This window comes from Micropterus dolomieu, linkage group LG14, assembly GCF_021292245.1.
Source record: "Micropterus dolomieu isolate WLL.071019.BEF.003 ecotype Adirondacks linkage group LG14, ASM2129224v1, whole genome shotgun sequence".
In the NCBI taxonomy this organism is placed as follows: Eukaryota; Metazoa; Chordata; class Actinopteri; order Centrarchiformes; family Centrarchidae; genus Micropterus; species Micropterus dolomieu.
In genome coordinates, this window is record NC_060163.1 from 13,555,083 (window position 1) to 13,568,812 (window position 13,730).

General features: G+C 38.5%; 1 protein-coding gene across 2 annotated transcripts; it reads left to right on the forward strand.

Annotated features, from left to right (window-relative positions):
• Positions 1-2,661: 2,661 nt before the first annotated feature.
• smarcd2 (SWI/SNF related, matrix associated, actin dependent regulator of chromatin, subfamily d, member 2) lies at positions 2,662-12,268 on the forward strand. Of its 2 annotated transcripts, XM_046069540.1 has the most exons (13): positions 2,677-3,263; positions 4,303-4,517; positions 5,925-5,967; positions 6,070-6,192; positions 6,868-6,987; positions 7,685-7,780; positions 8,422-8,523; positions 8,607-8,768; positions 9,215-9,312; positions 9,532-9,667; positions 9,766-9,888; positions 10,746-10,847; positions 10,969-12,268. In XM_046069540.1, the coding sequence occupies exons 1-13, from the start codon at positions 3,111-3,113 to the stop codon at positions 11,020-11,022; spliced, it is 1,527 nt and encodes a 508-aa protein (XP_045925496.1). In that variant the 5' UTR covers positions 2,677-3,110; the 3' UTR covers positions 11,023-12,268. The 2 variants fall into 2 exon arrangements, with proteins under 2 accessions (XP_045925497.1, XP_045925496.1); XM_046069541.1 differs by lacking the exons at positions 7,685-7,780; positions 8,422-8,523 and having other exon boundaries at positions 2,662-3,263.
• Positions 12,269-13,730: the final 1,462 nt, after the last annotated feature.

A 13,730-nucleotide genomic window follows, 5' to 3' on the forward strand; every position in this document is an offset into this window, starting at 1 on the left:
CAGAACAAAGAAATATGACCACATTACTCCTATTTTAACTTCATTACACTGGCTCCCAGTATGTTTTAGAATTGACTTTAAAATTCTATTGATCACTTTTAAAACTCTTCATGGCCTCTCGCCTTGTTATATTTCTGACCTTTTAGTCTCATACGCACCAGCACGCACCTTGAGATCCTCGGGCAGAGGTCTGTTGTCTGTTCCAGAGTCTCGACTGAAAACTAAAGGGGACAGAGCGTTTGCTGTCAGGGCCCCGAGGCTCTGGAACAGCCTGCCCGAGGAAATCAGGTCGGCTGAGTCAGTGAACTCTTTTAAGTCCCTTCTTAAAACATACTTTTATAGGAGAGCCTTTCCCGATCTTATTTGACTTTATTTTATCCCTTTTATTTTATTCTATTTTACTTATTTTATATTTATCTTAAATGTGTATTTTGGTATTTTCAATGTTTTCTTGCTTGTATTGTTGTCTTTTGGGTATTGTATTGTTGTCTTTGCACTTGTTGAAGCACTTTGTAACTTGTTTTTGAAAGGTGCTCTACAAATAAAGATTATTATTATTATTATTATTATTATTATTACTTACAAGTAGATATCAAATGACCAACAGGGGAGGCTGTTGATCAAATGAAAGGGTCTAGACATGTTTTAGTTTTGGTGATACCTATTGCATGAGACACTAAATGTTGCTTTGTGGAAGTTGTTTTCAGTGATGAACTGTTGTGGATCTAATTCTTAGAATACTGAGAAATGGTAAACACAACAAAGTCCCCACAGTTGGAGATTTTAATCAAAGGGTTCTGCATTGAGTTCCCAGAACTGAAAACTGCCAGGAGAGCTAGTTATGCTGCCTTCACGTGCTCCTCCTAAACGCAGACATCTGAGATTTGGTAAAGTTGCCTGTTTAGGCCATGAGGCTGGTTGGAAACCTTAAACGTGGGGCTTCTTGATGCAAGCTATTAGACATGCAGAAAAATAACTCATCTAAAATAAATCATACACTATGCACAGTATTATCTAAAGAATTTCTACATTTGACAACACCAATCCTTACTTTAACAGTGTGATGGAACCAGTGATGGAAAATAAAAAATGAAAATGAAAGTACATTTACTGAAGTACTGTGCTGTGTAAGTACAGTTTTGAGGTGCTTTACTTCAGTATTTTCATTTTATAATATTTTATACCTCTACTGCACTACATATCAGAGAGATATCTATCCAACAGCAGTTACTACTCAACACAAACTATGACAAATAAATGACAATGCATTAGAGCTACAGTAGCCTATATAAAGTAGCTAAAATTAGCTTCACCTTTACAAGCAACAACAGTAAAATGCTGCTTACTTGCTTGATTCATCAGATTCACAGTACTCATGTAATGTATAATAATATCAGTTAGAGTACATCAATTAATTCAGGGGTCATTTCTATCAAGATCAAGTATTATTTTACATGTAGGACTCTGATTTGGGGTATTTTATTTTTACATGTATTGGTACTGTTGCTTAAACAAAGTTCAATGCATTGTAATTTGTACCACCAAATGACAACATCACCTAAAGGGATTTCCTGCATTATTGTCTAATATTGTGCCCATGTCTTTTAGAGAGGCCCGAGTTTTAAGTAGTTTAGTTTACATTGTGCTCACATGTTACATAGTCCTAAATAATCAAATTACAACAAACTAAGTGACACACAGAAAACCTGGAGCCAGGGTATAGCCTACTGTTCCAGCATAAGAATACAGGTTGGTCTGGTCTGGGTTTCTGGGTTTAGTAGCTACACAGAGGGTGGTAGGTGGACAGCGCCAGCACTGTGAGGTCAGTTCATTACATTTAAGTGGTAGTGATTATTAATTACTGGAATCCACTGGTGGATTGAGGTTCTTGTACTTTACTTGAGTATTTTTATTTTATGTTACTTTATACATTTCAGAGGTAAATATTGTACTTTTTACTCCACAACATTTATTTGACAACATTTGTTACTAGTTATTTTGCAGATTCAGATTATTGAAACAAAATACAACTAATAACTGATGATGTATAGTTATGAATTAAGATCCCAGACAGTATATAAAGTAGTTAAAATTAAGTACACCTTATCAGCCGCAACACAAGCAAAGCTTAATGCATGAATGCATATAAAACCCAGTGATAGACTATATACATATAAATATATTATTCTGAAATGGGCCATTCAGCATAATGAGTACTTTTACTTTTTTGCTATTTTATGTAGGCTACATTACACTAAATACATCTATATATTATTTATATTATATAGCTACTGTTCATATTGTAAGATGTTACTTTTACTGGTAAGCCAGTATATTTACACTGTGGTAAAAGACCCAAGATCTTCTTCTTTCACCACTGCTGGGATCTGACAGAAAATATCTTGGGGCTGGCAGTTTTGATGTAGAAACAAAGTGACACTGATGGCAAAATTAGGAGGATAAGGTTGCATCAAACCTCAGTGCATATAAATGTCACATTTTAGGCCTCAGAAAACACAGGCTTTAATGACAACCTAAACGCAAATTTAGGCTATTGATATTTTTAATGTGTCTTTGCCAAGAGGGCAAACGTTAGATTAGGCGAGGGTAACTGCTAACAGGCGCTGAAATTGTCGGATTGTCATGAAGGCATCATTCTGCATTGTGTGTGTGTGTGTGTGTGTCCAGTTACAAGAATACTTGGTATTGCTTTAGACACTCAGTTTTGTGGTAAGTCAGGCGTTGTCATGTATTTCATTAGCCTCACAAGGAAACCAGGTGCTAGTTAGCGATGTTAAGTCTTAACAAGCGGAAGAGGTAACAAACAACAGCCACCACTTGGTGTCCAGAAAGAAGTTAGGAGGAAGAGGCAAATCCCGGAACTTGAAACGGTTGCAAACGAGCTAAGTTAACATTAGCTAGCTTTTTGTTGACAGTGAGTGTGCTTGCTGTCAACTCAGAACCAGACCCCTTTAACAGTAGCTGTAGTTAGCTTGCTAACTAATTACGGACGTGTACCGGTGACTTCATTTAGCCGCTTGCCAGACTTGTATTTGGACGGAAATTTGATAGAAGTTTCCGTCACTTTGAACCACTTGTGGATCTAGAAGATGGCATCAAGAGGAGTCTTCACGTCTTCTTCGATGAATCCGAATATGCACCCCATGAATATTGGGCATGCTGCGGGCATGAGGATCCCAGGCATGCCCCAACCGTCGGCGGGATACCCCCGCAACATGAACAGCTCCCCCCAGTACCCCCAGGTTGGTTTACTGCTTAATTTCACCTTGTTAAATAGGAAAGCTTAGGGCTGAACGGAAGGTGAGGGTAACGTGATCTGACTGGTGTAACTTCTAAATGTTACTGTGGCTTCTTAAAGTGTGTGCGAGCTACTTTTGAGAGTAAACACAGTCCTAGATGTGTGTTTAAACAAAAGTATCTAGTTGAAGACAGTCACCTCACAGATGTGAAAGTAAGAATAACATTAAAGCCCATTATTCTTAAATCAAGGTGTGGACACCACTTCCGTGTTTGAAAAGGGGTATGTAATTGCTTACTGCCGCGCCAAGAAATTGAGTGTAACATTTCTAATATGCGTTTATGGTGTAATATCATTGTGTACCTTAATAATATGTTGATGTTTAATTAAAATTATAATCCAAGAACAATGTTTAGTGCATGTGTGAAAGAGAACGTCACGTGGTTGCCCTTCACCCCCTGTCAGTAAGCCTGAAAACAAAAGTACGTTTATTAACACCATCTGTCAGAGCTAAGCCCGCATATGTTATTCCAGTTTTGCCACCATCTGCAGCTTCATGTGGTCTTTAGTTAACATCATGCACTATCACAGTTGTCTTGTGTTTGTCAGGTAGAGACATATAGGTTCAGATATTTGCTTTTAAGAGACCAAACAAAAGTAAGTAGTAGTGTTAAGGTGGACAGTGTACATACATTGTTGATGAATCCATTCAGTGTGTTATTTCAGACTATAACTGCTTTATAAAACAAGATAAAGATTGAAACATGTGTATTTGATCATTCAACACCTGGTAGAACTCAATACAAACTGAGGCTTTAAATCTGATCTCTGAAATTCAGCATCACATTGGGAGCATTAATCCATCTTTTGTGAAGCAGTACTGCAGGAAGTAAATATTACCAAAGCATTATTTTTTTTAATAACCACAATTTTATTTAAAAGGAAAAACTGCCCAGGTTTGGAGAAAGAAACTTGTTTAGTGCACAACAATGTTATTCTTATGAACCAGAAATCATAGCTGCAGCTTCCCTCCTTTTCTCTAGCGCTCAGGGATGCCACCCAACAGAGTGGGGGGCCCAATGGGGTCAATGGGGGGTCAGCTGCCTGGTCCTTCCTATGGTGGTGGGAACATGTCCATGCGGCCAGGCATGGGGCCTCCAAGCATGGACGCCTCGAGGAAGCGGTTCCTTCAGCAGCATCAACAACAGCAGCAGCAGCAGCAGCAACAGCAAGATGCACTGGGAGGCCTCAGACGAGGGTAAACTGTGGAGAAGGGAGAGTGTTTGTGGGAGGGGAGGAGAAGAGAGGGAGAGGAATTGTGCTAAGGCTGATTGACCAAGACCGCCCGGGGCCAAATTAGGGAAAGGCACTTTGACAAGAATCCAAAGCCAGTACATTCAATTTACAAAAGATATGTACAGCATTTGATTTAATATTCAATTATTAAGGTTGTTACAAGTTAATGCCCCTTTTTTACAGTAACAGTGAATAAACAACAGTGAGAGTCCAATTGAAATTACTCTTTACTCTTATGCACATCATATTCCCTGAAACATTTGCTCCTTTTTTTCAAAACCTCATTTTCTGCCTTTGACTGACTAAAACAAGCTTTTTTATGATATGGTGTTGCCAGAAAAGGATGATGACATTTTTAAAATGACTGCTGTTTATAAGAGGAATGTCTCTGAAAGTGGGTGATGGAAGTGGGTGTATTTCCTCCTTATTTGCTACACCGATTTACAGCAAACATTTTTATTTTAAGGACCTTGCTAGTAACGTTTTCCTCAGCCAACTCAAAATTAAATTGACTGTTTTTTTTTAAGTTTATGTACTTTGTAAAGCTAAATGAACATAATTACATTCAGTGGGAAATGTAACACCATAACAACACCATATTAGTCATATAGTCATAAAAACGCAGGAGCTAATTTCGCCTGTTGTGGCTGATTAACACTACAACAACACCACTCTTCATCCAGGATGTGTTTTTCGCTCTGCTGGCCTGTTTGTAAAGTTACTGTACTTTTAAAAGCACAGCTCAGATCACACGGACACGAGGATAGGAGTATCCCATGACTGGCCTTTGCTTACACCAGTGGGTATTTTTGTCTTCAGACTGGTTGTTGATGCCACGCTCATAAATGCACAGTTTCTTCCTCAATGAACCTCTTGTCTTTAAAGGTTTGTCTCGTAACAAAATTCTCAGTATGGGAGGATTAGTGAGCCACAGGGCTGGGGGCAACATTCTAAATTCCCATTAAAGAGCTTGGGAGTTAAATTTAGTCATAATGAGTGAGAACTGTGTAATCTAATTAAAGACACAAAGTGTCTTTCATGAATTCAGTTGCAATGATAAGTGGGAGCCTGAGGTGCTCCTTCGGGGGAGTTAATGAAGAGATTGCACTGGCCATGATTTTGTTATCTCATTATGAAGTTTTCACACATACTTAATAATCAAAGGAAATGAGTTGGAAATGAGGCAACATACTGCAGTGTGTCCTTGTTTAAGTAATATTTTTAGCCAACTGGATCCTTTTTTTTTTTTCAACAAAGCATATGGTTAACATGACGTTACTTTTTTGTTTTGTTTTTTGTCAAAATAAACACAAATACTTTGGAAATCATCTTAATAATCATCAGATATTATATTTTCTGTGTGATTTAGGGCAAAAAGACGTAAGATGGCCGACAAGGTTCTCCCACAGAGGGTAAGAACATTTTGACCACCTGAATAATAGTTCGGAAGGATCCAATTTGATTACAGTTGGCTGTGTTCCCTTAATGTTCATGTCCTGCTGTTGGGTCTTTAGATCCGAGACCTGGTCCCAGAGTCCCAGGCCTACATGGATCTCTTGGCCTTTGAGAGGAAACTGGATCAGACCATCGCCCGAAAGCGCATGGAGATTCAGGAAGCCATCAAGAAGCCCATTATGGTACCTCTTCATTATAGTGCAGAATTTTAGATAATGAAAGGATATTTTGAGATAACTCTCTGGCTGTATGAAGTGCTGCCTCATCACGAGTTTGACGTTATAATCCTTAAGATTTCAGTCCTGGTTGATTTGGCGATACCTGTGGAGGTTAACAGAAAAGTGCTACAAAATGCTACAGCACACTCATTGAGCGACTGCTTGTGACTGTTTTTTTTTTTTTGACGTATTTTTCACTTTTACTGTGAATACAACTCTTGATAAGGCAGGTTGGCTGACATGATATTAAAACAGTGTGCTGGACTCCATACATGCATCACTTCCTGTGAATCTCTCGTGCTTATGTAGGCAATCTGAAAACAGTGCGGGAATGGCGGACTCCGCCACTAACAATGATATCTAATATATATAGAGAGGAAATTACAGAATATAAATACGCTGAATGGCTTTGGATAAAAAACAAATATATACAATAAATAAATAAATAGTAAAGAAAAGGAGAGACTGAGTTCATGAATATCTTGAGAATTATAACTTTAAATTGTCTTGATTTGCTGATTAATGTCTTCCATGTTTTGTCAAAGCTGTCTCCACCACTCACCAAATGCAATTTAAAAAAAGTCTACTACTTTTTACTGGAATTCCTGATATACCGGCTTGTTCATCTCTGTGACGCAGCAAAAACGCAAGCTCAGGATCTACATTTCTAACACGTACACACCCAGCAAGCCTGAGGGTGAGGAGGCAGAGAAGGTGTCCTCGTGGGAACTGAGAGTGGAGGGCAAACTTCTGGAGGAAGTAAGTGAATAACACTCTCGTTGCTCTATTTCACCATCGTCCCAGTGTGGTCTGACTCCTGGTATTTCAGCCTCTGTTATTGTGTTTCTGAAAACTTCAGCCACTCTGCTCTGGTTGGCCTGTGTCCTTGGCTCAGACCACGCAACCAGATGTGTGTTTACAGCTCTCCCCACTCCACCCCACAATCCTAACACACACACACACACACACACACACACACACACACACACACACACACACACACAAGCTCATGTTCTCTTTTGAAAGGAGGAATTGAAACCACTGGCCGTTACATACCATGAGCTGACATGCTTCCCCTCCCTCCATCACTTCCAGCTCCACTCATTGTGTCATCTGGGGCCACATGAAGGAGCATTTCTGATTTTTCTTCCCCAGGCTCACTGATTTAGGCATGCGTAGGAGTTTTGCATGGAGTAACGGAAACAGAAAAGCGATGTGAGTGAAGGAGTGAAATGGGTCATGTTGTGCAAACCGACTTTGTCAGGGCTTGGGAGAGGGAGGGGGTGCAGCAAGAGCTTTTTGTAGTAGACTACAGTTTCGTTCCTCACCACCCCCAATGTGGTCAGAGCTGAACAATGCAGCTGCACCGACTGACACAGCACAATAAGAAGACATAGATAGATAGCAATCGTGTTGCTGTCTTTTCACACTCCTTTATGCACTCTTTCATTCATAGCCTGGCAAGCAGAAGAAGAAGTTCTCATCTTTCTTCAAAAGCCTGGTGATCGAGCTTGATAAGGAGCTCTATGGACCTGACAACCACTTAGTAGAGGTATGATGTCATTTTAAAGGCATTTGATGCAACCACCTCAGAACATTTTAGGCACACGAAAATGTCCTGAGACAGCTATTAGTTCACCAGCCCCGGTCATAAAGTGGAGTTTAGCTGGAATGATTAAATCTTTTGGAACCAATCCTGTCTGAGCTTGTCTGACAGTTAAGGGGGGGATTGTTAAGAGCTCTTGAATCTGGAAGTCATGTTTAGTTTAACTATGTTTGACTTATCACCCCAAACATAGGGTTAAACCAGCCCTTTATAAATGACATATTTTAAATTAACATCAGAAAACATTCTTTGGCACGGTAAAGAGTCCAATTTACATAACTGAGTGTCTCGCACACAAAAACAACAGTGCTGAAAGTTAGCATTTATGCTAATAGATACCTAATTATTGCACCATGCAAACTGGCACCGAACCAATATTGTCTTGGAGCATTTGCTTGTACGTATCTGATAGTAAGTCCGCTATCACAGATGCAAGCCACAAGCAAGGGGAGTAAACAAGGAGTAAATGGTGGGAGAGGGGGTTATTTGAATGTATGTATAACATACACATTTTTTATTATTATTTAGTTTTATCTCTAATTGGACTTGAGAGAAATCTGATCTTTTTACTTAATTTGATCTTTCAGTGGCATAGAATGCCCACCACTCAGGAGACCGACGGTTTCCAGGTCAAAAGGCCTGGCGATGTGAATGTTAAATGCACCCTTCTGCTCATGCTCGACCACCAGGTACCACCCATTTGCTGAGTTACTGCCTTGCAACTGTTTGCAAGATGGCTGCTTTTTCAACCTACACTTTCTTTTTTTCCCAGCCCCCTCAGTACAAACTGGACCCGCGGTTGGCTCGTCTGCTGGGTGTGCACACACAGACGCGGGCCAGCATCATGCAAGCTCTTTGGCTCTACATCAAGAACAACAAGCTGCAGGATAGTCATGAGAAGGAGTACATCAACTGCAACCGCTATTTCAGACAGGTAATTGAATTGTTGCAACAAGCGTCAAAATGCTAGCTCACCACCTAACCATGCATTTCAAAGTCCTGCTTTGAGAAAATCATTTTGTATCGATATTTTATTAAATGTGCGGAGATTTATTTATTTTTGTATAATTCGTTCCCTAAAACTAGTTATTCATATGCCTGATAGAGAGAGAAGTGCCATAATTTGTGCCATTCATAGGACCTACCATGATTTGTAATTTTACGGCATGTATTATTATAACATATATTATATATGTATGCATACAATTACCTAATTTGTTCCTTAAATTTTAAAATTATGTAGTCAAATTAGTCATTAAGATATGTATTGACTGTGTGGGACTTGAGATGTGCAGCTTTTTGATGTTTTAACGCTTGTGGGGAGATCAAGTGTTTTTTCTTTTTTAAACTTCTTCTGTTTTCTAACCAAATGTTGTTCAGATCTTTGCCTGTCCTCGCATGAGGTTCTCTGAGATTCCCGTGAAACTGGCCAGCCTGCTGCAACACCCTGACCCCATCATTATCAATCACATGATTAGGTAGGGGAGTGTGGATAATTCTTTCTCTGTGTTTGTTGCATCTGTTATGTGTGGGCTCTGAATGAATCATGCACTCATTTATCATTGTTGTTGATTTTTGCTTATATAATCCTTTATTTGCTTATATAATCCTTTATTTGCTCTTACATGTTTGCAGCTCTCTTCCTCCCTTATTACAATCCAACTTGAATTCTGTGTTGTTTTGTCTTCTCTGAGCAGTGTAGACCCCACAGATCAGAAGAAGACAGCATGCTATGACATTGATGTGGAGGTGGATGATCCACTGAAAGGCCAAATGAACAGTTTCCTCTCCTCTACAACCAACCAACAGGAAATTGCTGCACTGGAGATGAAGGTGAGGCCTGCCAGTCAATCAAAAAGCACCTCACTTACATCTAGGATACTGTAAATAAAAGGAAAAAACTGTCCTGTCAATTACTGTATTCACTGCAGATTCATGAGACAATTGAGTACATCAACCAGCTGAAGACTGAGAGAGACTTTATGCTGAGCTTCAGCAACAATCCACAGGACTTCATTCAAGACTGGCTCAAGTCTCAAAGCAGAGATCTGAAGGTAAACATTTGCCACTAACTTACTGTAACTGTTTCTCTCACTGTATAAAACATGGACGTATTGTCCGTAGGTTTCTTAAGAGCCTTTTTGAATCTCAATGTGGGTGTCACACACATGCCGTCACCATCTGGGCAGTGCTTGACCCTGGCTAATCCAAAAATGAGCTAAGAGGAAGAGCTGAGGCGTGCCCATTGTGCGGGCCAAATGAAGCCTGGTTGCTGAAACCACCTAGCGGCTAGCCACCTGAGAGGGCACCCACCTGTCACTCAAAACGGCCATATTCTTAATTATGCATAACTTTAAGCTTCAATATAATTTAAATGGGTAAGATACATTAAAATTCTCCCTCCACACAGAAGGGGGAAATTAGCAATAGAGACCAAAAGTTCTTTTGTACCAGGCATGTAAACATCTTTATTTCTGCTGTAAAGTTGAGCATTTTAACATGGTGGTCTATGGAGGCCAACACGCTTTTGGAGCCGGGCTCAAGTGGACATTCTTTGAACTGCAGTTATCAGCACTTAATTTTTCAACCCTGAGGGTTGCCGCTTGGTTTCTCCACAGGAGTCTTCATAGCATGTCATAATCTGCTCTGTCTTTTACACAGTGTAAAGAAGAGACTTGTCAAAGTATTCCAAAATATGTGTTATGTGTCAGTGTGGTTGAACTGTAGAAATCTCACTTAAATATTACGTAAACTTTTTTCACTTCCTCTTCTTTAAACGTATGTGTTTGTAAATTGACAATGTAAGTGTCTCTCATTAAAACATTATTTTTTTCATTTGGCAATGGAATTGTTTTCCGTATTCATGAAATTGTGGTTCCTCATGTTCAACGATAATTTTCTTTTGCACCAGTTGATGACAGATGTGACAGGAAACCCAGAGGAGGAGAGGAGGACTGAGTTCTACCAGGCGCCCTGGGTACCGGAGGCAGTAGGAAGATATGTTTACTACAGAGTAAGGAATTACAGTCTAATGCACTGCTTAACAATGCACATGTTCGATAGATATTGTATTGTGAGGTTTCAGTATATTTTAGTTTTATTTTGCACTGACACCATCCACTTTTTTGTTTCAGGTGCAGCAGAGGAGACAAGAGTTGGAGCAGGTGTTGGGTATCCGACTCACCTAAAGACATATTATGAGGAGTCAGAGCCAACTTACTCATCAAATGTTAACATTTAACTCAATAGAAATTGGAATTTGCTTGGAAAGAAATAAGCTAAATGTTCACAAAGCCATCGTCTCTGACATGGTATGATAAACCAGCAGTGGGATACATATCGTTTCTGTCATATAGATAATAATTCTAAAGTTAACAAAGTAAATGGGACCAAAGTGATGATTAACATGTCCTTAATAATATGTTTGCCTTGCAATTTTCATTTTGAGCCTGTTCAAATAATCTTGCCTTTTTTTGCAATATGTTTTGTTTATGGTACAATATGCTTAAAATGTTTTAAGCATTGGTGCTGTTTGGGTGTTTTTCACCATCACGTTGTGTGCTATTTTGAAAAAGCGTGTGTGTTTACCTTCATATTTAAAAGCCATAACCTTTAAAAAGGAACAATACCTGATGTCTGGTAACATCTCAAAAAAAAAGAAATTGAGAAGGTGGAATGGTAGAATTAAAATATATATCCATATTATTTCAAACATATGTTCAGAAAATATGGATTATGTTCTACAAGAACATAGGAATACTTAATTTGTCTTATGACTTAGGAAGTAATAAGAAGCCAACAATAATTTTGAGGTGCTGTTTTTTTATATTGGGGAATATGTCATTTGAAATGAAACCTTTCTTTATTTTGTAAGAAAGCAGGATTTCCAGAAAAAAATCTATTTTGGGGAAGGTTTGAGCTCCTTATCTGTACAAGGACAAGAGTTCACTGTGTCCATCTGTATTTTAGCAGCTTTTTTTGTACTTCTTGAATGTTTACATGCTGTTTTCATTTGTTATTGGGGGCTTTTCATTGTTTTAATGCCAAGAAGAGGAACAGCGGCAGGCTCTTTGGATTGAAGGGTTCTTCCTGTAAGATCCATACCTCCCAAGAAGGTTAACTGGTAATAAAATAGGAATGTAGTTGTAGTGTGCCAATAAAGCAGTACACCAAATGGTTGTGTACTGTTTAGTTTCAAAATGCTATTTTGTTTTTAGGTTTTGTATGAGGGTTTCTCCTGAATTTCTTTAAACATTCCATGTTAACCAATATCTTCGTGCTAAAATTAGTTTTGTGAAGAAGGCACTTGTAGGCCCTGTACAATTATTTTTGTACAGCCTCTTTGTAAAATGTTTGCATGTTGTGTACCAATCAAATGCCTTTTATCTTTTATACATTTGAGGATTTTTTTTACAATAAATGTACTTACAAATATTTTCTATACAGTATTTTCATAATCTAGAACCTGCTCCAGTACAAATATTGCACATGGTGTTATTATCATTTTTAATGGTGGAGGCTTATAATCATATCCTTTACTGTACACGCTCAGCTGTAAGAGCTGTAAGAAGCTGGGGTCATGGTATAAGTGAGCATGTTAGGGCTGGTTGATGAGCTCAGGAGCTGCTGAGAGCAGCAGTATCAACCGGTATGGCTGGTCTTCCACAGTTAACACGTGTTTACCTCTCCTCAAATAACAGCCAACCCAAATACTTCCTACACTCTTCACAGACCTGAGACTCAGCCAGTTAGGTGACATGCAGTTTTTTTCCCCATTGCTAACAAGTATTGGTCAAAACTGAAGGATGAAGCTTTTTTTAACTCTTGATACAGTCTGCATTACCAACATGCATCTTGGCCAAACTGTTAATCTCACCTCCGAAACTCACTCAAACCACCAAAACACTTCATACATGTCTCAGAATAAACTTGTTCAACCAAACACTGGCAACAGTTCTCACGCAGTTAACATACATTGTCACTCATAACACACAGACCTAAAAAAACACTGACGAAAGAGCATTACATAAATGATGAACTTTTATCTTTGAAGTTTAACTGTTTTTTCACATAAATCAGTATTACTTTATAGAATAAGAATAACATTTTCATTTTATTGACTGTTTCAAACTATATGTAACAAGAATACATCAGAAATGCAAAACTTTGCTTCAGTATCCTTTCTATGTCACTGTCTACAGTAATTTACTTGTTGAAACAAAAAACTAATGCCTAAAATTTCAGTTCTACAGTTTTTCTCAATTGTTTACACAGTAACACTGAAACTTGACCCACAATGACCACAACCTGTAATTCATGTCCCGACAACCTGAAACAATTCTGCTGAAATATAAGCACATTTCTTGCTTGACGCTCAGTCTGCAGTTCTAACCCACACTTTATTCCAAAAACTACAGACAGTTCTCAATGCACATAGACGCAAACGTAAGATTTTTTTAAAATATATTTCAGTCTGGTTGCTGCAGGAATGCAGGGTATTTGTCATCTTTCTGTTTTGAATGTGACATGTAACAGTTTTGGACACAGGTTGTTAGCATTTGAAAAACGTGCTGCAAATACACAGTGTTTTGGAGGTGGTGGAGTAGTAATTTGACCAATTCATGTTAGCAATTGAAAAAAACTAATACAAAGCAAGGATATGACCAAAGATTTAAATGATAAATGTCAGATTTGTTTGAGCGAGTAAATTAACCTTTAAAACTTTAACCTTTAAAAAATATTTCAAGGTGTTATGATAACATTTAAGCCATTTTCAGAGCTAAAGAAGTTTGAGGCATAGACTGTATGGTTTGAGGTTGGGACTGAAAAGCAAAGTGTATTTATTTAAAGAACTGTAGGTGGCGATGTGCATATTTATCTTTGATAAAAAATACCC

What these genes read in the sequence shown, in the direction of transcription:
- smarcd2 (XM_046069540.1), top strand. Translation starts at nt 3,111, where the DNA reads ATGGCATCAAGAGGAGTCTTCACGTCTTCTTCGATGAATCCGAATATG. An exon ending in GCTCCCCCCAGTACCCCCAG is followed by an intron (nt 3,264 to 4,302) that starts GTTGGTTTACTG and finishes CCTTTTCTCTAG; the next exon opens with CGCTCAGGGATGCCACCCAA. An exon ending in ATTATCAATCACATGATTAG is followed by an intron (nt 9,313 to 9,531) that starts GTAGGGGAGTGT and finishes TTCTCTGAGCAG; the next exon opens with TGTAGACCCCACAGATCAGA.